The sequence below is a fragment of the Lynx rufus genome, unplaced genomic scaffold (assembly GCF_022079265.1).
Source record: "Lynx rufus isolate CCGP_SWC_20201006 ecotype Redwood Valley unplaced genomic scaffold, mLynRuf1.p SCAF_4, whole genome shotgun sequence".
NCBI lineage: Eukaryota > Metazoa > Chordata > Mammalia > Carnivora > Felidae > Lynx > Lynx rufus.
In genome coordinates, this window is record NW_025814856.1 from 11,338,530 (window position 1) to 11,363,700 (window position 25,171).

The 25,171-nt window shown below is 47.5% G+C and overlaps 1 protein-coding gene across 3 annotated transcripts; it reads right to left on the reverse strand.

Annotated features, from left to right (window-relative positions):
* Window positions 1-1,009: 1,009 nt before the first annotated feature.
* On the reverse strand, window positions 1,010-14,956 carry LOC124524490 (C-type lectin domain family 4 member G-like). 3 transcript variants are annotated; one of them, XR_006965246.1, is made up of 8 exons: window positions 14,203-14,956; window positions 13,762-13,869; window positions 13,201-13,254; window positions 13,015-13,104; window positions 10,327-10,478; window positions 9,353-9,456; window positions 2,489-2,649; window positions 1,010-1,223 (listed from the first exon to the last, which is right to left on the reverse strand). XR_006965246.1 is itself a non-coding variant. In XM_047096786.1 (7 exons), the coding sequence occupies exons 1-7, from the start codon at window positions 14,282-14,284 to the stop codon at window positions 2,616-2,618; spliced, it is 624 nt and encodes a 207-aa protein (XP_046952742.1). In that variant the 5' UTR covers window positions 14,285-14,956; the 3' UTR covers window positions 1,685-2,615. The 3 variants fall into 3 exon arrangements, 2 of the variants coding, with proteins under 2 accessions (XP_046952742.1, XP_046952741.1); XM_047096786.1 differs by lacking the exon at window positions 1,010-1,223 and having other exon boundaries at window positions 1,685-2,649; XM_047096785.1 differs by lacking the exons at window positions 1,010-1,223; window positions 2,489-2,649 and adding an exon at window positions 6,736-7,943.
* Window positions 14,957-25,171: the final 10,215 nt, after the last annotated feature.

Below are 25,171 nucleotides of genomic sequence, written 5' to 3' on the forward strand. Positions count from 1 at the left end.
GGCCACAAACTGGGTGGCTCAAAACAACAGCGGTGTGCTGCCTCACAGTTCTGGAGGTCAGGCTTGGGCAGGGGGACCCCCTTCTGGAAGCTCTGAGGGAGGGTCAGGCCTACGCCTCTCTCCTGGCTTCTGGTGGTCACCGCACCTTGACTGTGTCACTCCAATCTCTGCCTGTGTCTTCCCATGAACTTCTCACGTCTGTATATCTTCTCCTCTCCTTGTAAGGACACCAGTCATTAGACACCAGCCATATCGGGGGCCACCACCCAGGATTTCATCTCGAGATCCTTATCTATTTACGTCTGTAAAGACCCTATTTCCAAACAAAGTCACAATTCTGAGGTTCCAAGCAGACATGCATTTCTTCTTCTTTTTTTTCAATACTGTAGTTGGGTTTTTCCTGTTTTATTAAAAAAGTTTATTTCTTTATTTTGAGACAGAGAGAGAGAGAGAGTGCGCATGTAAACAGGGGAGGGGCAGAGAGAGAGGGAGAAATAGAGAACCCCAAGCAGGCCCCATGCTGTCAGTGCAGAACCCGACTTTATCTCATGACCGGGAGACATGACCTGAGTGGAAATCAAGAGTCAGACGCTTAACCGACTGAGCCACCCAGGTGCCAAGAACACACATTTCTGAGTGACACTATTTAAACCCACTACAGCATCCCCCCTGCTTCTGTTCTCTGCTTTGGCTCTGACCTCTGCACCTGCTTCCCACACAACACCAGAGGGATCCTGCTAAACAAACCAGATTCCATCCTTCCCCTTGCTTAGAACCATCCATGGCTCCCTAGTCCCAGATGCCTCCCTGCAGCCAAAAGTCTGCTCCTTGCTAGTCCCTCCAGTTTCCTCTCAGCCCCCTCTCTCTCTTCCAACACCCACTTTGCATCTCTAAGCTAAAATGAGATGGGAGCATTTTCAATTTCTTGAATGTACCAGACTCTCACCCCAGGTCCCACCACATCCCTCATGCCTCCCTCCCATCTGCCTCAACTAACTGGTCTCAGATCACCTGCCACCTCCTCCAGGAAGCCTTTCCTGATTACCCCACTCCTGGCTGGGTCTGGTGCCTCTCTGACTCCTCGCTTCCCCTGAGATCCCCTATCATACAGTGTTGTCCTTACCTGGTTATGGGTCGCTGTCTCCCATGACACTGTGACATCATGAGGGCAGGGACAGTGCCTCACTGGTTCCGTGCTGTGTTCCCAACATCAAAAATGATTCCTGCACATAGTAAATGTTCAATAAAAATGCATTAAAGAAAACAGTGAAGGAAGGCATGCAGTGAGTGCTGTGAGACCCCACAGTGCAGGCGGCAAAGGAGGGACGTGCCACCTGAGCTGAACTCTGAAGGATGAAAAGTCTCCCGCACACGGTGCCAGGGACGGAACGGCAGGCAGAGGAACCAGCAGAGCCAAGGCATGGAGAAGTGTCCAGAACGAGCTCAGAGGAGGCTGGGGAGTCAGACTGGAGCCAAAATGTGAAGGGACTTGGAGGCACCGCAGGACCGCCCCTCTAGGGCCCAGGAGGAGAGAGTGGGCTGGCAGGAGGTGCCAGCCTGGACTGAGGTCCAGCCAACACTCTCCTCTAAGCTCTATCCCACTGGGACAGCAGAAGAGCCAGAATGTGGGGGATTTTCTGGCACAACTCAAATCGGGAAAGGCATCAGAGAAACACACGGTCAACCAAGAAATGAGCTCAGGACGAAGGAGAAATCTCTTTTATTGCTGCTTCTGGATGGCCAGAGAGGTCAGGACACCAGGCTAACATCGCACACGGGAGTCAATACCAAGCCCCAGGAGGAGTGGAGGCCAAGGTCTCAGCTCAGCTGCAGCTTGCAGCCCTGCCTGGAGAGGGCGCTGTGGCCCCGGACAAGTGGTTTGGCCTCTCTGGGCCTCACCTGCTCTTCTGTGAAATGGGCTGAATGAGGATAAGAGACACCATGTGTGCAGAGCTTGGCACCCAGTAGGTGCTTGGTCGACATGAGCCCCTCTCCCCGCTCAGCGCCCATTTCAAATGTTTTCTTGAACGATGGGCACCCTGCTTTCGTTTGTCTCACAGGTATTTCCTGCGCACCTGCTGTGTGCCCGGCAGTGAGTGTGTGGCCACCGGAGATAAACGGCCAATAACCAAAGTCGCTTTGAGCCACAGCCTTGCAGCTCTGCTCAGCCGTTCTCCGGGACAGGCCCGTGCATTTCTGGGTCTCGCCACCGGGTCTGACCAGGGGTGACCGACAAGCACTGTTCAAGTGGCTCTGTCGCCCAGACGACCATCAGCCCTTGCTGGCGCCAGAGCCTTTGCTCACAGCTGCAGACGGAGAGGTGGCTCAGACCCAGCCTGTCCCCAAGAGTAGCGCCCTGCACCTGCTTCCCTCCACCGCACCGCGCCCCTGTGTCTTCCACCTGAGCCCAGACACAAGTACAGGACGGCGCCCTCTAGTGTTGGTGGTGAGTTCACTGTCAGTGGCTTTCCTTCCTGGCTCTTTGTACCTCGATGGCTCTCAGGGAGGCCGGGGGGCTGTGGCGTCCTGGGAGTCGGTTGTATCTTCACGGCATTTATCTCCCAGATTTGAATGACCTCAGCGCTCGCTTGTCTCCCCCTCCTGTCCAGTTGCTCTTAGAGGTGGAGCTCGGGTCCAGTCACTTTCCATCTGTAGCACAAACCAGGGACACCGTGAGTGTTTATAGGACAAAACTCCCACTGCGGATTGCCCAGTTAAGTCAAGCTGAAGAAGTCTTCAAATCCTTGGTCATCGTCTTGCTTAAGAAGTCCCCCCTCATCCCCTCACGGTGCATGGCGGGAGGAAGCCTCATGCTTGATCTTCTCTTTGATAACTGGGTAAAGTCGGAACAGGGCACACCAGCTGCTTAGTCTGATAAGCATGTCCGGCCTCAGTACCCAAAGACTGTGCACGAGGTAACTCTTATCTCCAGCTCAGAGGAAGTCCAGCCCCAGCCAGCATGTGTCCAACAGCTGCGTATGCAATGCCTGAGCCCTTCGCCAGGGAGCCCACCGTGACTGACATACCTGCTCCTGTGAACATTACAGTAGAAGGGCGAGGGTGGATGATGGATAACTGAATGTAGACGAGAGGGTGAGGAGTTTGAGGGAAGGAAGGCGGTTGGCTGTAGGAGCCCAAATACCAATCCACAGAGAGTAGGGAGGGTACAGGTGGGCATAGGGGGGCGGGTTCATGGATAAAGTGACATTTCAGCTGCGACATTTGTTCCAGGGGCAGAGTGAGAGGAAAGGGTACACCAGGCCGAAGGAGCAGCATGTCCAAAGGACCTGAGACAAAAAGATGATTGTCCATCCAAGGAACAGAGTAAGGCCGACATGACAGAGTCTTGGGCAGCAAGAGGGGTGAGTGGCTCAAAATGGCCTAAAATGGCAGGTGGGGATCAGATTACAGAGTGCGTTACCCCATAACCCCAACAGGCATTAGACGACACACAGTTTACAAGAGGGAGACTGGCTGTGATGTCAGTGAATTTCAGATAAATTGGGGAATAGCTATTCACACCTCAGGGGGACCTTGCAGCACACGGACTTCCCATAGGGTTGTAGTGAGAGGCTAGTTTGTTCTCTCAGCCAGTTTTATTGAACACCTATTAGGTGCCCGGCTGGGGGGACACAATGCTAAGCAAGTTCATATTGGTCCTGCCCTCTCAGGGCTGCCAGTGTAGTGGGGAAGGAGGGGCGGTGTTGGCCAGGTAATACCCATAACTGCAGGGAGCCTGCTGCAGAAGTAGAATTGTCAGCCGCCCTCGGAGCTCTGGACACCCCCACCCGCATAGTCAGCAGCGCGGAGCGATCACAGCAGCCACGCTCGGCAGCAGGTGCTTTGCACGCTTGGGTTCTGCTGCCCGGAGCCCCAGTGTGCATGTTGTAGCATTCGGCTGTTTGCAGCTCTGGGAATCTGTGGCTTGGGGGAAGAGAATGTCACCTCAGTTGCCACTTCTGTCTCTTGATGTTAATCAAATGGCCAGGTTTGGGCTTGAGTCAAAGTCGGAAAACTATCTGGGGACCAGTTCTCCAGAGGGGGGTGAGTCCCTGGCCCTGTCTCCACCTTAGCCCTGGGCTGTGCATCAGATCTCATCTGCCTGCAGGTCTGTAGCTGATCCACAGGGACTCTTTAATCTCCACAAATGAAGTGGAGGGTGGGGAATTGTGAGCCAACTTTTAATGAGTCCCCAGCTGTCACTTGAAGTCCTGTGACTCTTTCAGTAATGAGCCCCATCTTGGCTTCCAGGGATTGGTATGCCAGGGGGTTTGGCAGGCTGTGCAGGGAAGGGGGCCCAGCGTGTTCTTTAATGCCATCGACCGACTCCTGATGAGCCTAACTCTGTTCACCTCTCTGCGTCCTCCAGGAAGTGTGCCCAGGGGCCTTGGCTGATGAGCTCTAAACGCATGGGATGAGGCTGGGGGTGGTGGGTTGAGACAATGCTTCTAATCGCCTGCTACCCCAAGACATGGCTTCCAGCGAATTCCTGGGGCTTGTCGTTTACTTCTTTCAACAAAGACTAGCTGGCCACTAGTGGGAACTGTTCAGTTCTCTTCAGGTTCTTAAACACAGATTAATAGGCAAGGACAGATCTTGTGTGTGATAACTTTGGTAGCCCTTGTGCCTCAGGGCACTGACTCACATCAGACAGACTCAGGTGGAAATCCTGGGAATGACCTCACCTCTCCGATTCTCTGTCTGAAGACGGGGAAGCTAATAGTAATAGCATCTGCCTAATGTATAAACTGTCTGGCACTTAGCACATGTTATTATTTTGTCACTCAGGGGAGCCCTGTAGGACTGTGGCCAGAAGGAACGGAGCCAGCTCACTGTTTGCCTACCTTACCCCATGCCTTTGGAACTTATCCATCCATTCATTCACCAAACGTTATTGAGAGATTTCTGCGTTCCAGGCTCTAGAAATTCAAACACAGAGCAAGAAAGATGCGGTTCCTTCTGGTGTTTACCTTCTCAGGGGGAGAAACTAGTTTATGCAAATATGAGTTAAAGAGTCCACACGAGCAAAATGCTACTTTCTTGGGTTGGCTGTAGCATCGGAGTCAACAAATAAACGGATGTTCTCTCAGAGTCAGGGTGGGCTGCGATGAAATTATTTTCCTGGATTTGGATCCTTCCCCAGTGAGGATCAGGTCCCACTGTTGCTTGTTCAGACCTCCCGTCGCGAGCACTCTATGGAGGCACATACACATGTTGTGTGTGTCCCCACAGGGTCCGCTTTGTTCAGCCATACGGCAAGGTTAACATAATTGTAAAGCAGGCTCAGGATTCCAAACTCAGTGACATTTTACTACGTGTTTAACTTGGCTTCACTCACGTCACACGAAGCAAAGCGCAAGACAAAGTCACACAACTAACAAGGCACCGCAAGGGGTAAGAAGTTAACAAAGCAAATGCGAGGTCAGTCCGTGAGCGCACAGCTGGAATGAGGCTTCAGTCTGGTCTGGGTCAGCTCCCCGCACATGTTATGTTATTATGTTCAAGTGCTGGAGGATGATCTCTGAACATCGGGCAGATGCCCTTTTCAATGCGGTTAGATGTGAAAGGGGCAGCGTCTGGAGAGTCTGACAGTTTGCTGCAAAGATACTCCCCCCTCCTTTTTTTTTAAGAAATACCTAGAGTATTTCTTTTTTTTTTTTTTTTTATGTTTATTTCTGAGACAGAGAGAGACAGAGCATGAGCAGGGAAGGGGCAGAGAGAGAGAGGGAAACACAGAATCCGAAGCAGGCTCCAGGCTCTGAGCTTCAGCACAGAGCCCGATGCGGGGCCCGGACTCACAGACTGCAAGATCATGACCTGAGCCGAAGTGGGACGCTTAACTGACTGAGCCACCCAGACGCCCCGGATACTCCCTTTTGAAAAAGAGCTGAATCAGTCTTGGGCCTCAGCAGACCTCTTTTGGCTCTGCAGGTTACCAGTTCTGGATGCCATCAGCTTGTGCTGATTTCGGTGTATGTCTTTGGCTGTGTGTGTCCCTGCTTGACATAAGTTACTGCTTGACATGAGTGACTCGGTCTTGCTCTCTACCCCTGTTCTATCAGCTCCCCCTCTGCCATAAACTACAAAGCCCCATCAAGGCAACCTGGTGACAGGTGTGTCCACCCTGGTTCTTAATCACTGTCTCTGGCATATTATAGGTACTTGTGAGTTTTTACTGAATGAATCAGTTGCAAAATGCATCCAGAGAGAGCACATGATTTGGTCCCCTTCGCCAAATCACTGTGAGATATCTGGTCAACCTGGCGACTGCATTTTTCTAATAGCTGAACTTCAGCTACACTTTCTGAAGAACAAGAGGCCACTCCTAGTTTCTGACCACTCACCTCCATGGTCCTGGAAGAGAATCACATTTTATTTTTCTCTTCTCTGCAACAGGGATACAGGCATGTATCTCATCCCCATACAGTTTCAGATTCTGATGAAAGAGATGGCAGGGACCAGACCAAATTGCTATTTTGGCCAATTCAAAATGAAACTTGTTGGAGAACAATTATTCTGACAGATCTTAACTTTCTTGTGCCATGACTATCTAGCCATGAGTGACACACGTATAAGGAAGAGAGCCTGGGCCAGGTGCAGGGAATGGCCATGCCTAATCCTAATGCCTGATCGATCCCTGCACTTTCTCACAGATCTTGGTCTCAAGAATCCAGGCTTACAAATGTGGAGGAAACTGACCTAGGTTTTGGAATTAACAGAAATGGCAAGACACAGTTAAGGGATTGAAGGATTTTTTTTTAATGGGTTAAGAATCCACTGCATTGTACAACGTAAATCATAATCACAACGTTAATAAAGGTCTCTGATAGGAAAGCAAGAGTCAGGCTCTTGAGTAGCCCATGCAGATGGTACCAGTTGATTTGGGCCCAGTGAAGGATGAGGAAATGTCCCACAGGAAGCCAGGGGCAGGGAGCATTCCAGGCAAAGAAAACTACAAGAGCAAACACATGGAGGTGTGAGGGGCATGAAGAAAGGGAAGTGGCCAGATGGTGAAGGGGCTTTGGAGATGTCTTAGAACAATCTCACTGGGAACCAGAGAGGAGACTGGCCTGGAGGGAGATGCTGAAGAGGAAGATGGAGAGGCTGGCTGAGGTAATGGTAATGTTGAATGAATGTGAGGGACCCAATCACCCCGTATCCACAAGCTTTAGGCTTTTTGTGTTAGAAGAAAGCCCTAGATCTTGGGGTTTTATGAAATGGAACTTTGTCCCCTGTATCAGTCAGCATAAGTTCAGTATGCTGCGGTAACAACTGGTGACCTCAAAATCTTAGTGGCCAATAACCACAAAAAAATTCACTTCTTGGTCATGTTTATGGGTCAGCAGAAGCTCTGCCTGAAGGGGGTCTTCTTCACTGCAGGACCACATTTGAAGGAGCTGTCCTTTCTAGGAAGAGGTGGTCTTCTGACAAGGGCAAAATGAAGATGGAAGAACCACACAAGGCTCTTAAGATTCCTGCTTAACGTGGCACATGTCAATTCCCATCACATTTCATTGGCTCAAGCAAGATCGTGGCCAAGCCTGGATTTAATGGAAGTTAAGAATTATCATTCTCCTGCAGGGATGGGCCCAGGACTGCTTCTGGAACATTCCACTCAGCAGAAATCGGGAAAGGAAATAAAGGGTGAGCAAGCCCAATGCCAAGAAAAGGACACTAGGCTTTGGAGAAATGTCCTCTATTGTTGCCTCTGTGAACTCAGAACCCAGAGAAGGCAGGGATAGGGCTTGAGGCTGTATATCAAGGGTACTGCGTCAGTCCCAGGAAGTGCAGTATAAGGGCTTGGTTAGCAGTTCTGTCGCCTCTCACAAATGAAAGCAAATCTCCCTGATTCACAAGAGAAGTTGCTCCAGTATCCATGGTTGTGTATCATCATGCAGGCGGGGGCAGTTCCATTATCATGTAGCTTCTTGGACTCCCAGTTACTGTCAAGAGATGCCCACAAATTCCTGAGTAGATGGGCCAGTGCCTGAGCCCCCTACCCTGCTCTCTATGAGTGAGGGTCTGGCCCTAAGGTTCTTGAGGCCCCAAGTGGGAATCATTTATTGAGCCCATCTTACAGTAGTCATCTGGTCAACCCCTTCCCATTTTTTTTTTTTTCCAAGTGGAGAGACTGAGCTCAAATGGGAATAGCAACAGGAAACAGTCTTCAGGGGAGCTGGGAGTCTCCAAGTTCTGGGGCCACTTTCTCTGACTCCCTCATCGCGCTGACCCTCTCCCCTTCTCTGAGGTCCATTCACCTTGAAGCCAGATTCACCCTGTCCAACTTCTAGCTCTGCCACCTGTCATCTATGTGACCAGGGCAACAGTCTTAATATCCGAGCCTCTGTTTTCCTCTTTTGCAAAATGGGAGCACATTCTGAGGATGTGATGACCAGTGCATGTAAGGTATATGGTAGGTGCTCAGGTGGCAGATGAGTTTGCCAAGGTGATTAATTATACCCTGGGCCTGGACCCATCCAGAGCAGTTTGCCAGACAGGGAAGGATGATGCTGGCAGATGGAAATGTCCAAAAGCAAAGAGTGTGAGAAGGCAGGTAACTGCCAGGAAGGTATAGTGGGTTCAGTGTTGTCCCCATTGAAAAGATATGCCCACATCCTAACCCAGATATCTGTGAGTGCGACCTTACTTGGGAAAGGAGTCTTTGCAGATTAACTTAAGTGAAGGATGCTGAGAGAGGATCATCCTGGATTGACTGAGTGAGCCTCAATCCAACTATAAGTGTCCTTATCAGGGACGGAAGAGAGAAGACACAGGGGAGAGGAGAAGGGTATGTGACCACAGAGGCAGAGATTGGAGCGATGGGCCCATGAGCCAAGGAACAACTGGAGCCACCAGAAGCTGGAAGAGGCAGGAAAAGATCCTCCCCTACAGGCATTGGAGGGAGTGTAGTCCTGCTGACATATTGTTTTGGGACTCTGGCCTCCATAACTGTGAGAGAATAAGTTTCTGTTGTTTTCACCTCCCAGTTTGTGGCTCTTTGCTACAGCGACTACAGGAAACTCATGCAGTTGGCAAAGGCTACGTTATTATACTCCTGAATAGGCACATCCAAGGCTCTGAGAAGTCCTGCAACACAGGACCAGTTTGGCATTGAATCTACTGTTTCTCAAGCATTTTAAATGGGAACACCATTCCCAAGTAATAAAATAACGATAGCTGCTATGATAGAAAGGGCTTGTGTTTTGGGAGTTGCTTCAGGTAAATAGTGAATGAATGACAGGGGAACATCCGGAGTGGTCATAAAATCGCTCTTTAAAAGCCCTGCCAGTCTCTTAGGGGAAGACTGTCTTGGGTGGTTAGAGACATCTGCATCACAGACAGGGAGACTCACGTGTAGGTGGGGGTTGAGCCATCCATCCACCTGCGGTTTCCTTTCTGGCCCTCTTTGAAGAGGCCTGTCCAGGATGTCACCTGCTCAGTTGATGTCAGGAAGTCCTAGATGGGAGAAGGCACAGTGCGAGGTAAAATTCCATCAGAGCTGAAAGGACAGAGGTTGGAGTGTCCAGGGACCGGAGGAGGGCTAAGGTGTAGAGGGGATTTGGGGTGGGCAAGCAGACAGAGGAAGCCACGCACAGCACTTTCTATCCTGATGCGAACTCCAGATCTACTATGTGCATATCGTATGGCCTCATTTAATCCACCCCTTGGTTTCTTCATCTGTATAATGGAAAGAACAGAATCTCCACTTCAGAGCATATTCTCAAGATCAAAAGAATAGACTGTGTGAGGTATGTGCACCTAGAAAGAAGCAGTGGACAAATATTGGTTGTGACTGTTTTTTAAGGTCAATGCATATCAGAGCAAGGTTTGATCTTAGGCTGTAGGAATATCTCTGGCTGGAAACCCAGCTCAAAAGACACTCTTGATGAGTTTCTTCGGGCCAAGCCTTGTTTCTGGACCAGGAGAGCCGGATATTATTTAGATCCAGCCCCACACTTACAACCCTGATGCAGTGTGAAGTTCTGTGGTGAAGGTCTCTGATGATGTCATGAGAGAATATGGAGAAGGGATGTTTGTATTGGGGTTTTGACAGGTGAGTAGGAGTTCTCCACACAGATAGCAAGAGTAAGGGCACTGCAAACCGAGGGACCTACATGAATCAGAGCTTGGAGGCAGGACCTCAGTGCACAGGGTCCATTCCCCACATGTCACAGCAGTGAGCTTGGGTTGAAGCAAGATGAAGCAGGTCTTGAAGACCATACTAGGAGTATTGTGCTAGACCCCAAAGGGGACAGAAATATGAACCCCCAAATTCTTTTATAATCCCTCTCCCAACCTGCTAAGATTCTACCTTCCGTTTCCCACCTGTTCTGCTCGGCTGTTGATGATAACCAGGTGAGCTTGCTTCTGGGCACAAGAATCATTAGCCTGGGTCCAGGTGAGGTTGTCCAGGGAAAAAAAGTAGCAGGAGCCCTGAAAGACCTTCCAGTCCAGGGGGCAAGGCTCACATGAGGATTCTGTGAGAATGGAGCCATTAGCCAAACTGGCATATCCAGTTTCCCACCCGGTGAAGGGGTGTGTCCCCCATCACCCCCTGGTCACATTCCCAATGGTCTCCACTTGAACACACCCAACAGTTGGAAGCTCACTACCTGGTAAGATGGCACCCCCCCACTATTGAACCTCATCAGATGGAAATAGGAAAATGCTATAGATAGCCTATGAGATGGGGAAAAGGGACTCAAGGAACAGTGTGAATAATATCCTACTTTAGTGTAAAATAGAGGGACACAAGTTTTGACATTCCTCATTTGCTTAAAGAAACTCTAGAGCAGTGGTCTTCAGCCAGAAGTGATTCTTTCCCCAGGGGACAATGGCCAACACCTGGAGACCTTTTTTGGTTGTCATAACTGACAGCAGGTTATCCCATCAGGTGGGTCAAGGCCAGGGATGCTACATTACACAGGACAGTTTCCCCCCCTGGAAGAATGATTCAGCCCCAAACATCAATGGCGCACAGTTGAAGAAACTGTGCTCTGAAGAAAAACATATATAACTATACAATATAATTACAGTGGTTCCTGGGGGTTAGGTGGGAACTCGGCAGTGAGGGCTCAGGAGTGATACAGAGAATTCTCACTGCATCCATCTATATCCAGTTAGTGAATGCACACACACACACACACACACACGCACAGTGGATCTTTGTTATTTGCAGGCTCCATATTTGCAAATTCACCTACTTGTTAACATTGATTCGTAACCCCCAAATCAATACTTGTGAGGTTCTCCTTGTCACTCACAGACCTGCACAGAGTGGCAAAAAGCTGGAGTCAGACAGAATAAGGCAAGTTCTGCCTTGCTGTTTCTTTTCTCATACCATAAGCAAGTGCGCCTTTGGTGGGCCATTTCGTGTCACGCGCTTCATGTTTTTATGCCTTCTGTAGGCGATTTTGCTGTTTACAAAGGCCCTCAAGAGTCGTGCTAAAGCACTGTCAGTGTTCCTACATGCGCAAGAAGGCTGCGACGTGCCTTACAGAGAAAATGCATGCGCATTAGGTAAGCTTCCTTCAGGCATGAGTTATAGTGCTGTTGGCTATGAGTTCAATGTTAGTGAAACAATATCTATTAAATATATTTAAACAGGTGAGCCTAGGGGCACCTGGGTGGCTCAGTTGGTTGAGCGTCCGACTTCGGCTCAGGTCACAATCTCGCGGTCTGTGAGTTCAAGCCCCGCATCAGGCTCTGTGCTGACCGCTCAGGGCCTGGAGCCTGTTTCGGATTCTGCGTCTCCCTCTCTCTCTGCCCCTCCCCCATTCATGCTCTGTCTCTCTCTGTCTCAAAAATAAATAAACGTTAAAAATAAATAAATAAATAAATAAATAAATAAATAAACAAACAGGTGAGCCTGGTGGCTCGGTTGGTTAAGCATCCGTCTCTTGATTTTGACTCAGGCCATGATCTCATAGTTCTTGGGATCGAGCCACAGGTCAGACTCAGTGTTAAAAGCACAGAGCCTGCTTGGGATTCTCTCTCTTCCTCTCTCTCTTTCTCAAAATAAATAAACTTTAGGGGCGCCTGGGTGGCTCAGTCGGTTAAGTGTCTGACTTCGGCTCAGGTCATGATCTCATAGTTGGAGCCCCCTGTCAGGCTCTGTGCTGGCAGCTCGGAGCCTGGAGCCTGCTTCAGATTCTGTGTCTCCCTCTCCCTCTCTCTCTCTCTCTGCCCCTCCCCCACTCGCTCTCTGTCTCTCTGTCCCTCTCAAAAATAAATAAACATTAAAAAATATTTTAATAAAAAAATAAAAATAAACTTTACATTTATACAGAAACACACAAAAACAAGGTTATGTATTGACCAGTTGACTAAATGTTATGACCAGGGGGTCAAGTAAAACTAATGCTGTTATTTCCACAATGATTCAGTATTCGCCAATCCATCATTTGCAGGGACCACATAAAACATAGCTACTTGAATAATAAGAACTAAATGTAGGTATACCGCATCTCATCCACTCACACAAAAGTTATATAAAAAGTATGTAGCACCAAGAACACTCCCTCCAGCAGCATTCGATCCAGTAGTGTTGTTTGCTTGGGGCCCAGAAATCTACACTGTAGCAAGTTCTCCAGGTACTTCTAACGTGTCGTGTGGCTAAGGACTGACCACATTTTGTAACACACTAGTGTGGTTTTTGAGAGTGGAGGCTTCCGATCCTGACAGTCTGTCTTAAAGAAGATAGTGTTAATTTCCCCCCCCCCCCCCACTTTACAGCTGAGGAAACTGAAGCTCAGAGTGGTTTAAATGGGCTGCCCAAGGTCATGCACAACCACAAGCCTAGACCAGATCTGGCTGTCTCAAAAGTCTTGTTTTCCTGGGAGCCCTCCACTCTAAGTATGATCTGATCATGTCACTTGAACTTTCTGAAAAGATCTGAGGAGCCATTGGCATCGGGGTGCCCCTCTGAGAGCCACTTGCCAGAAGCCCCACCACTGTTACAGGTGCTGTATCGGGGCACCCCTCCCTCTTCACCTCCCCTCCCCCACTCCTTACCATTGCCTGCCAGTACAGCCTTCATTTGCCGGAACATTTCACCCCGAATGAAGTCCAGGTCATGCCTGGCATGCCCCAGTCCCTGCATCACTGGGAGGCCCAAAAAGAAAGGGCTGGTCAAGGTCTTGGCAGAGAGAGGAGATATGGTGGAGAGGCAGGAGGCCGACCATGTTGAACCCCACTCACCTTTTTCATTCAGTTGAATGACTTCCTTCTGCACCTGCTGTGTCCTCTTCAAGACTGGGGAGAGGCGCAAGTAGGTGTTCTGGACCCCAGAACCTTCCTGGGGTCTCTCCTTGTTCCCCAAACCCCAAGGGGCCAAGACTTTCTCCCGTTCCCAGAGCAAGGCATTCTGGGGCTCTGAAATGCCCCACCCATTTTTCAGATGAGGAAACTGAGGCCCAGAGAGGTAAAGGTCCTTGTCTAAAGCATCCAGCTAGTAAGCGGCAAGACAGGACCTTTGTTCAGGTGTATACTTTTTAGCAGGGAGGGTGGAGTTCGAGTCCAGTTGGGGGATGAGCTTTGGGAAGACACTCACCAACAACTCAGACTGACTTGGGCCCATGCAGGCCCCCCAGCCTGTTAGACTGGTGGGGGAGTGAGCTCCATTCTGTTGCCATTATGATCCCACTAGGGACACAGACCGGCCACCCCTGCACCAGCCCTGCAGACCTGCCTTTGCAGGTTAGGAGCCAAGGTGCTTGCTTCCCTGTGGTCACCCTGTCCCCATTGGCCCAGATGCCTTACCTTTGGGCAGAACCACACAGAGGATAATGAGCATGAGAAGCAGGATCAGGGACACAGCCAGGCAGAGATATCTCCAGGTCTTATCCTTGGACGTCTGTCCCCATCGACCTGGGGGAAACCAGGTAAGCCTCCCTCTCCCCAAGGATATACACTCTCTCACCCCCTGAGATGCCTCAAACAGTCTTCAGGAAACTGCCGTATCCCCCGGGGTATTCTGGGTTCACTACCTACCAGACGGGAGGACTTAGAAAGGGCTGGAAAAAGAAGGCCATCTCTCTAGTATAAGAAGTCACGGCGGTGACGGCGGATGGGCTGAAAAGGGCCTCAGGAAGACTCAAACCTGATATTCCCTTCCTCCAACCTGTGAGGGAATCGGGGCAACCCAGCACCCAGCTCTTCCTGACATGGAAAAGGGCCCCTGGTCCCAGCTCCCTGACTCACCAGTGTTCCCCGGCTGCGGGGGGAGTTTGGCTCTCAATGCGGTAATCTCATTGGGGTTTGGGAAGTTCCTGGCTTCAGCCATGGCTACAATTCACTCAGTTCTGAGATGCCCCTGCCCTGTAGGCTGTCGGGTGACTCTACCCAGCCCTTAGAAGGAAACCCCCTCGTCCCCAACCCTCCCACATTTGTCTTCCTTCCTGGCTCAGTGTGGGGCCCCAAGATCTCTAGATGGCCTGTGATCAAGTAATCTGATGGGGGAAGGGACCCGGACACCTGGGGCAGAGGCAGTGGGCACCGAGCTTCCCCTGCAAACTTGATCTCCGCCCAAGGTGGTTAAGACACAAAACAACCCAGAACTGGATCCAAATCCCTATACTCATACCGTCACCCCTCTCTGCTTCTAACAGCTTCGTGTAAACAGTCATCCCAGGTTTGCACAGTAAGTGGTGGACATTTGGCCTTAGGAAATCACTTGTGTGACTCTTTTCTTGGCTACTGAGGCGGGTGTCACTTCCCAGCACCATTCATTCATTCATGCATTCATTCATGCATTCCTCTAGTTAGCTAGCTGCTTAACTATTTATTATTTTAAAGTTGTAAAATGTTGAATATAATGCAATGACAAAGGGAGAAGGAGTTGGTATTTACTGACTGCCCTGTTTGTCAAATACGATGAAATGCCCTTTCTTTTTTTTTTTTAGTTTATTTATTTTTGAGAGAGAGAGAGAGAGAGACAGAGCATGAGCCAGGGAGGGTCAGAGAGAGAGGGAGACACAGAATCTGAAGCAGGCTTCAAGCTCTGAGCTGTCAGCACAGAGCCCAATGTGGTCCTCGAACTCATGAACCACGAGATCATGACCTGAGCCAAAGTCAGATGCCCAACCGACTGAGCCACCCAGATGCCCCAAAATGCCCTTTCTTTATACATTCTATCCCATTTCATTTTCACAAAAAACTGTCCAAGATAGCAACTGTTCAACACAGGATAGATGAAAAGCTTGGCGTGGTGAAAACTCAAGGCTAATAAAAAGCACAGCTGGGATGTAAATCAGTCCTTTCTGACACCAAACAGTTTTCCCCATCATTCTCTGCTGTGTTACCAACATCAGCATTATGCACTTGAAAGAAAGGAAAGAAAAGTTGCCTAGCCATCTATTATGAGTTGAATGGTAACCCTCTACCCACCCCCCAAAATTTATGTGTTAGAGCCCTAACCTCCGAGACCTCAGAATGGGACTTTATTTGGAAATAGGGTCATTGCAGATGTAATCAGTTAAGAGGAAATCATATGAAGGGTAGTAGGGTGGGCCCCCTCATCCAACTTGGCAGGTGTCCTTATAAAACACGGGAACTAGTCCACAAGGAGAATACCATGTGAGGATAAAGGCAGAGGTCAAGGTGATGCTTCTACAAGGCAAGGAACACTGCAGATGGCCAGCATGCTACAAAAGCCAGGAGAGATGCTAGCAACAGATCCTTCCCTTACACCCCCGCCCCCCCCAGAAAGAACCAACCTGCTGATGCCTTGATCTGGAACTTTTATCCTCCCAAACTGTGAGACAATAAGCTTCTGTTGTTTGAGCCCCTCGGCGTGCTGTACTTTGTTACAAAAGCCCCAGGAAACTAACATACCACCTATTTTGCATATTGCATTGTAATCTTTAGCCACATGCATGCGTATTTCACACAATTATGACCATAGTGGTATATGTCAGAGAGTTTCCTCATGCTTCTAGGCAATCCTGATAACTTTTTAAATAGGAAAAAGTGCTCACATTTATTGGTAATCGGGAAAAACACAAACCAAATGACAAGGGAATATTATTACATGCATATCAGATTGGGGCAAATCTTTAAGTCCGTCAGGAAGTGTTGCTGGAGATACGGAGCGACTGGAACATTCCTACACTGCTGGCGTGAGTGTAAATTGGTGCAGTAATTCAGGGCGCCTGGGTGGCTCAGTCGGTTGAGTGTCCAATTTCGGCTTAGGTCATGATCTCACAGTTCGTGAGTTCAAGCCCCGTGTGGGGCTCTGTGCTGACAGCTTGGAGCCTGGAGCCTGCTTCAGATTCTTTGTCTCCCTCTCTCTGCCCCTTCCCCGCTCATGCTCTGTCTCTCTCTCTGTCTCTCAAAGATGAATAAACATTTAAAAAAATTTTTTTTAAATGGTGCAGTAATTCTAGAAAACAGTTGAGCACAGACGTCAAAGCTGAGAACACACATATCCTTGGAGTTGCACTTGTAGGTGTATATCCAACACAGCTGTGTGCTTATTTGCACGGGGAGGTGTGTTCAAGAATGCTCATCACAATATTTTGTAATGGCAAAAATTGAGAATAATCAAATAGAATAGAAGAATAAGTTGCAGTATATCCATATGATGGAAAACCAGAAAACATAAATCAATGAAGATGAGCCAACAAGAGCTGTATACAGCAGCTTGGATGAGTCTTTCATATTTTATTCTGATGGAAAAAAAAAACCCACACAAGATTACATAAATTATCTCCTCAGAAACTAAAGCAATTATTCAAAAACAATTTGTGCAACCCACTCTCAAATGGAAGAGCAATGAAGAGTATATGTGAGGTAGGTAGATGATAGATGATAGATAAATAGATGGATAGATAGATAGACACATGGACGGATAGATAGATAGACGGATAGATAGATAGCTCTGTAAAGTAAATATATCACAGAGTTGATAAGTGGTGAAGCTAGACGAAGGGCACACAGGTTCATTGGGCTATTCCTACAACCTTTCTGTAGATCTAAATGTTTTCAATTTGATGGGGCGCCTGGGTGGCTCAGTTGGTTAAGCGTCTGACTTCAGCTCAGGTCATGATCTCATGGTTTGTGGGTACGAGCCCCGTGTTGAGCTCTATGCTGACAGCTCAGAGCCTGGACCCTGCTTTAAGTTCTGAGTCTCCCTCTCTCTCTGTCCCTCCTCTGCTCGCACTCTGTCCCTCCTCTGCTCGCACTCTGTCTCTCAAAAATGAATAAACGTTAAAAAAATAAATACATTTTTTCAATTTGAAATTTGTGGAGAAAAAGTTCAAAAATGTGAAACACTAATATTCTTAGCAGTTTTACTTTTAATAGCCTCAAGGCTGAAATAACTGAAATGTCATCAATTTGTGAATGGAAAAGCAAATCATAATATCCGCACAATGGAACACCCCTTAGCGATGTAAAAGGGGTGAATTCCTGACCCATGCAACAACATGAATGATTCTTTTTTTTTTTATGTTTTTATTTATTTTTGAGACAGGGAGAGACAGAGCATGAACAGGGGAGGGTCAGAGAGAGGGAGACACAGAATCTGAAACAGGCCCCAGGCTCTGAGCTGTCAGCACAGAGCCCAATGCGGGGCTCGAACTCACGGACCACGAGATCATGACCTGAGCCGAAGTCGGCCGCTTAGCCGACTGAGCCACCCAGGTGCCCCCATGAATGATTCTTAAAAGCATGTTGAGGGGCACCTGGGTGGCTCAGTTGGTTGAGTATCTGACTCTTGATTTCGGCTCAGGTCATGATCCCAGGGTTGTAGGATCCACAACCTTCCATGCTGAGCATGAAGCCTGCTTCAGATTCTCTCTCTCCTTCTGCCCTTCTCCCCCGCTCACACACACTCTCTCTCTAAAGTATGTACATACATACATACACACACACATACAAGCAAGCATGTTGAATGAAGCCAGACCAAAAATACTAGCTTACTGTAGGTCTCATCTATACAGAGCTACCTATAACAACAGAAAATAGAATATAGTTGTCTGGAAATATGGAAATATTCTATATCTTGATTGTGGTGAAGGTTCTGTGCCAAACTCATCAAAATATATAACTTAAGGGGGCACCTGGGTGGCTCAGTGGATTTAACATCCGACTCTTGATCTCTGCTCAGGTCATGATCCCAGAGTCGTGAGATCAAGCACTGTCAGTGCAAAGCCTACTTGGGATTCTCTCTCTCTCCCTCTGCCCCTAACCCTAACCTATACATACATGTATATATATGTATATATCTTAAGATGAGGTCATTTTAAGTAAACTATACATCAATAGAGTTGGGTTTTTTTTTATTTTTAATGTTTTTATTTATTTTTTGAGAGAGAGAAAGAGACAGAGTATGAGTAGGGGAGGGGCAGAGAGAGAGGGAGACACAGAATCCAAAGCAGGTTCCAGACTCTGACCCGTCAGCACAGAGCCTGATGTGGGGCTCGAACTCACGGACAGCGAGATCATGACCTGAGCTGAAGTCGGAGGCCCAACCGACTGAGACACCCAGGCGCCCCTAAGAGTTATTATTTTTTTTAATGGCAAAACTAAACTATATTGTTTAGGGGTATATATATACATGGGTAGAAAACTGTAAAGAAAATCAGTACATGATTATCAGAAATTCAGGATACTGGGTAAGTCTGGAGAACTAACCCATGTGATGAGAGAGAAACATGTGGGGGGCTCTGGGTCTGGCGAGAGCACCTTTTACTGCACTTGGGTTGTAAATGTGGGAACATTTATCATATAACCATCCACTGTGCGTGTTTGTTTATACATCTTGTGTATATGCATTATGTTTCATAATGAAGGTTTAAAAATGTTGTAAAAAGGGATACAAAAATACTTTGCAAAGTTAAACTGCTATATGGTTGCTAATGGAATGAGGGACTTTTATAGTCCTCTTGCTTTTTGTGATTAAGCGTAAAAAAAAAAAAAAAAGATGGCTTTTTCAGTTTGGAGATCCATCTATCAGAACGGTATTTTCTGAGGACATATTTTAGAGGTCAGCACAACAACATTGTCTTACTCATACACAACACAGTTGGCTCCTATGTAACCACAAAGTCAGAACATTTTTATGTCTGGTATTGAGCAATGCTGCCTTCTAAACGATTCCCATAAATTCTGTTTCCACCGTCCTGGAGAGAAATTATTCAAGGAAGGTCAAGGATAAGGACACAGCCTTCCTATACCTGGATTCACTGTCTGGGAACTTGGAAGTGTTGGAGAAAGAAAAATCAAAACCCAAAGAACATGCCAATTGCTAAATACAGAATTAGCTCAGGTTACTATTGAACAAAGAAAAGGCCCAGAATGCCTGCGGTTAGCCTGTAATTGGTTACAAAGATGTAAGTGTTCAGCTCTATTTACAAGGAGCTAAAACCACAGTTGACACGCATCACCTTTTAGTAAACAGTCAGCAGTTACTGGATTTGCATTGGTATTTTGTATTAGTTGTGACTTTTTATTTTCTGATGTGTTGACAGCTGGGGTCTTGCTGATCCTGGAGAGACTAGACAATTTCTAAAGATAGCAAACAACTCATCTGGGAGCATATGTTTCATATGCACATCAACCAATCCAAAAAAGCCCATAAACCCCCAACTACCTCCTTTATCTATATACAAATTGCATAACTTATATAAACTTTATGTTACTATTTATAAATATTCATATATTTATTTTATATGTATAAAGTATTTATAAGTACATTTTAAGTTTATATTCATACATTTGTATTTAATATTAATCAAATATTTCTCCAAAGTCATCATATATGCTGTCCAAGAAACACTCAACAGATTCCAGACCATGCATACCTACCTCCGGTTATGGGGCCCTCTTGCTCAACCAAGTTAAAACCAGAAAGAGACAAGACGGCTTACCTCACACACTAAAACCCATTATGCTTATTTCTTATCGCACTTTCTCTAGGCATTGAGGAAGGTGTTTTGCAATGACCGGAACATTCCAACTGCCAGACCAGAAAAGCCCACACCCCACTCGTCCCCTTTCCTGCCTGAGATCCTCAGATCCCGTGCTGAACACAGACCCAGCCCCATCCCCCTCCACACCCTGATCACGTGCTCTCTGTCTGCTCTCTGCCTGCTTTCCTGCAGCAAACCAACCCCTCAACCTCTCCTTATAAAAATCTAGGACTCCTGGGGCGCCTGGGTGGCTCAGTCGATTAAGCATCTGACTTTAGCTCAGGTCATGATCTCACCGTTCGTGAGTCTGAGCGGCGTCAGGCTGTGTGCTGACGGCTCAGAGCCTGGAGCCTGCTTCAGATTCTGTGTCTCCGTCTCTCTCTGCCCCTCCCCCACTTGTGCTCTGTCTCTCTCTCAAAAGTAAATAAACGTTAAAAAAAAAAATCTAGGTCTCCTTCTTGTGGGCACAGAGGTTGCCACCTGCCCCAGCTGTCAGCACCCAAAATAAATCCCCCCTTCTCTTCCAAACAAACCCTCCTCTCTTGAATTATTGGAGGCAGGAGGGAGTGGGGTGGGGGGTGGAAGGAGGTGGGAGTGGGGGGTTGAAGGGGAGTGGGGGTGAGGGTGCGCTGTTGGCCTGGGCAGTGTCCTCCCATTCATTTCCTGACTTACAGACTATGATTGATCACTTGGTAACAGCTCCTGCCCTCTTTGACTGCAATGCAAATATGCATTCTGTGAGTGCCCTCAGAGAGACGGGAATTACTCTAGAATAGGTAGAATAAGTGGGGGCTATTTCCTGGTTATTCTTCTAACTCACAGCTTCATTATTTCGCTCAAAAAAATTCTCTAAAAATCAGAAATGTTAATTTTGTGTGTGTTCATGTTCATGTGTATCCATGCTTTAAAAAAGGCAGGGGGAGGGGGGATTCCCACATCCCCTTCTCTCACAAGGGGACACATAAAGACTTCTGAATTATCAGACACTATTGTTGGCCTTTAGATTCTTTGGAGGGTTCAGTTATCTCCCACAGTGCTTCCCACCTTCCTGGAATGGAGGGTTGGGCAAATGTATCTCCTGGCATAATTTCAGTCTCAAGGGCTCTAGCTCCCATGGCTATTAATTTTCTCTCTCTCTCTGACAAAAGGAGATAAAAAGAAGCTTTCTGATGCAACACAGTCCCCCAGGGCCTCTATCCTCAGACAATTTTGTCAGTCACCCCGTAGACCAAGGCAAGATTAATTAATCAAGGAATTAATTTAATGCTGGATTCTGGGGAGGTTTTATCAAGAAAGCATCCCAGTATAAGAAGTGAAATATTTGTGAGGGCCTAGAGGGGGGTCTTTCAGACCCTGGCAAGTAGAAGTGAGAGCCTGGAACCCCACTGCTTGAGGAGGTTTCTGGAGAGTAGGCATGGTTACAGAGGAGATATTGAGGGCAAGAAAGAGCCTCAGAAGTTTGTAGTTTTATATTCATTTTTATGATGGTGCAGAATTTGAGTGTATGCAGGCATTTGCAGGGACAGGGATTGTATTTGCCTCTTCATCTTCCCCGGCTCACAGGTGAGCATCTTACCATGATGCCACCAAGAGCCTGAGAGTGCCAGACCCTGGGATGTGGGGGTGGGGTGTCTATTTTAATGTCCACACATGAACTTTCATAGAAGCTGCCCTCTGTCTGATGGAGGGAGGGCTCAGCCACGCTTCCTCATAAGTGGGAGACGGTGTGAAGGTTTTACTGGCAACAGGGAGTCCACTAACTCCAGGGCCTCTTCTCTCACTTTTCATTTCAGCAAAGGGCATCAGGTCTGAAATGCAAACAATAATGAGGAAAAGGTAAGAAGGAAGGAGTTTAAAAGTCAGCTCAAAAAACTGGTTGGAGAGGTGCCTGGCTGGCTCAGTAGGTAGAGCATGCAACTCTTGATCTCAGGGTTGTGAGTTCAAGCCCCACACTGGGTATAGAGCTTACTTAAAAAAAAAAAAAAAGACTGGAGTTGGAGAGACTCTTGATCCTAAGATATGAGGGAGCTGGCTGACTTAGAACAAGGAGACAACACACCCAAAGCCAAGATTTGTTCCTGTCCCGTGCTTCCTGCTGCCTGGCTGGGGAAGGTGGGTTGAGTGGAAGGAAGCATCCTGTCCTGAAGGAAGAATGTGCACAAAGCCCAAGGCAAACAAACCATGCTAGAGGGGTTCACAGTCCTGTTGGAGAAGCTGCTTACAGGAGCTTCCAAAAGCCAGCAATGGGAGAGTGTGCTGCTCTGTGGACGTAGCATTAGCAAAGAGACCACTTGGAAATTCTGGAAGGGAAAGTGAGGTCAGGGAAACAGTGTTGAGGGTGAAGGAAGGAAGGGAGCCTTTACCGGGTAAGACATTGGGGAGATAATCATGTAGTCTTCAGAGGTAGAGGATCCAAGGTACCAGGGCAAATGGTACTGAGTTCACATCACGCTCCAGACCAATTGACACTTCTTGGAGGTAAACCAGAGTTGATCTGCATGGTTTCTCAAGGTGAAGAGTAGGGGACTGTTGACCAATCTGCTGAAAGGACCACTGTGCCAAAGCCAGGTGAGTGAGTGGGAGAGAGAGCTCCAGGGCAAGAGTATCCAAGACCATGGACCCACAGCTGGTGAGGTCCTGGCTCCTGCCCCAGGCCACACAGGTCGATAATTCTCCAACAGAAGAGAAGAACATAGCATGACTGGAGCAGGAAAGCCAAGGGTTTACCTAGAGAAGCAGGACCTGAACAATCCATTATTTTTTGTTAGAAAGTAGGATGTGAAGAAAAAACATAGGAACCCTGGAATTGCACCAGCTGTTGTTTAAAAGTTGATTCTACCACTTGTTTGCTGGGTGACCTTGGATTGGTGTATGAGTGTGTGGGGGTCACAAACTGGGTGGTCTAAAACAAGACATGTGTTCTCTCACAGTTCTGGAGACCAGATGTCCGAACTCAAGGTGTTGACAGGATTGATTCCTTCTGGGGGTTCTTTTTTTTTTAATTTTTTTTTAACGTTTATTTATCTTTGAGACAAAGAGAGAGGCAGAGCATGAACAGGGGAGGGGCAGAGGGAGAGGGAGACACAGAATCCGAAACAGGCTCCAGGCTCTGAGCTGTCAGCCCAGAGCCCAACGCGGGGCTCGAACTCACGGACCGCGAGGTCATGACCTGAGCCGAAGTTGGCCGCCCAACCGACCAAGCCACCCAGGTGCCCCCCTTCTGGGGGTTCTGAGGGGGAACCTGTCCCACAGCTCTTTTCTAGATTCTGGTATCTCTGGCAACCTTTGATGCTCCTTGTCTTTTATCTGGGGCAGTCCAATCTCTGCTTCCATCTCCACACGTCCACCTTCCCTGTGCCCGCTCTTAGAGGACACCCTGAATCCAGGATGATTTAGGCTCAAGATGCTTAACAGTTACATCTGCAAAGACCCTCTTTCCAAATAGGGACACATTCCGAGGTTCCAAGGAGACATGAATTTGAGAGAAACATTATTCAACCTAATATACTCAGCTATTGCCCTTCTTTGAATCCCTGCTCCTTCACCTATGCAAGGCAGATGATAATACCTACCAGCAAGATTAAATTTAAAAAATGCCTGTAACATACCTAAAATGATCTGGCCCAAAATGTCACTAGTGTCAATGTTGAGAAACCCTCAACTGAAACCCATCAGCCTTTCTCTGACCTTAGCAGGGTGTCTGATGCATAGTAAATGCTTAAAAGGAATTAGCTTCCTTTTCTTCCCTTTGGTGTATGGGTTGAGGGGGAGATATGGGTGAAATGAGAAGACCTAAGTACACTGTCCACTTGCAAATCCTTTGACAAGGTCCAGAGGGACTATTTGGCTATGAATTTGCCCCAAGGAATAATGATTAAAAGAATAAACCCTTCTCTATACAGAGTCATGGAAACAGTGCAGTTCTCCAAGGATTTCAGTTGGGACTAGTCTTATTAATATTTCCTTTAAAATTTATCTGGAAATTCAACTTCACAGATTAATCTCTAGGCATGCATGGGACATGAAGCTCATCCCTGTTGGATGACCAAGACAGTGGACTCAAGAGATCTCCCAGAAGCTCAGCTCCAGGTCAGAGAAGAGTTGATGGATATCAGTTGAAGGGTTTCTCGACCTTGGCATCATTGAAATTTGGGACCAAACAATTCTTTGTGGTGGGGGCCATCCTGTGCCTTATAGGATATTCAGTAGCATCTCTAACCTCTACCCACTAGATCCATTAGCACTCGTCATGGCAATCAGAAATATCTCCAGACATTGCCAATGTCCTCTGGACAGGAAAGAGGGCTAAATTACCTCTGGTTGAGAACCACTGACTTAGGGTAAGGACAGGGAAATTGTCATTTCAAGAAAGCATGACTGAGAATAAACTTGATCAGTTTTTGCCATGCAACTGGACAAGAATTATAATGTTGAATAACATCAACAAAAAGAGCTAATATTTATTGAACAGTACTACTATATCCCAGACATTGAGCTAAGTACCGGGCATACATTACCCGACTATAGCTGAATTTTTTTAATGTTTACATTTCCTTTACGATATGAGTAATAGTTGTGAACTTAAATCAAGAAATTACCACATGGTTGTCATTGTGCTGAGCTCTTTAATTCACTATCTCATTTGACACTCAGAGCTACTCTTACGAAGAGGTGTTATTTATCTCCATAGGCGGATGGGGAAACTGACTCCCAGAAAGGTTAAATAACTTGTCCAAAGTCACAAAGCTGGGACACAGCTGAGTTGGCATTTGAATCTTGCTCTAGCCCAGAGTATATTCTCTTAACTATATGCCAAACAATCCAAACACACTACATTTCTTCTCCAGCCTCATCATCTCCTATTATCTTTGGCAAAGTCTCCCTAGTTGATATCTAATCTCTTTGGAATACAACCTCTGCTTTGGCTCCAGGACATCTGGGATGGGCATATTCCAATATGGCACTGGGATTGACTTGGACTTCTTAGCTTGGAGATAGAGAGTTTACTGCAAGTACAGGTGGATAGGGCTTGCCTGGAGGGTAAAGGCAAGACTTTGCTATTCCCTACCTCCTGACCAAAGCATATATAATGAATCAATTATTTTTTTCTTACTGAGACTGTGCTCTTCATCCTTCTTGAGACTCCAGAGCAACCCTCACCAAACAATTCTATTTGGCATGCAATACAAAACTACTACCCACTGAGACTCCTTCCAAATATCCCCTTCTTCCTGCAGATGGGTGATGCCTCCTGGAGG

Bases quoted from the DNA above. Each gene is read 5' to 3' on its own strand.
- LOC124524490 (XM_047096785.1), bottom strand. From the start codon at position 14,284: ATGGCTGAAGCCAGGAACTTCCCAAACCCCAATGAGATTACCGCATTG. The intron at 10,479-13,014 runs GTAAGGAGTGGG...CCATTCTCACAG, and splicing joins GGCTGTACTGGCAGGCAATG to AATCCTCATGTGAGCCTTGC. The intron at 7,944-9,352 runs GTGAGTCTCCCT...ATCTCTTGACAG, and splicing joins GGCTCAACCCCCACCTACAC to TAACTGGGAGTCCAAGAAGC.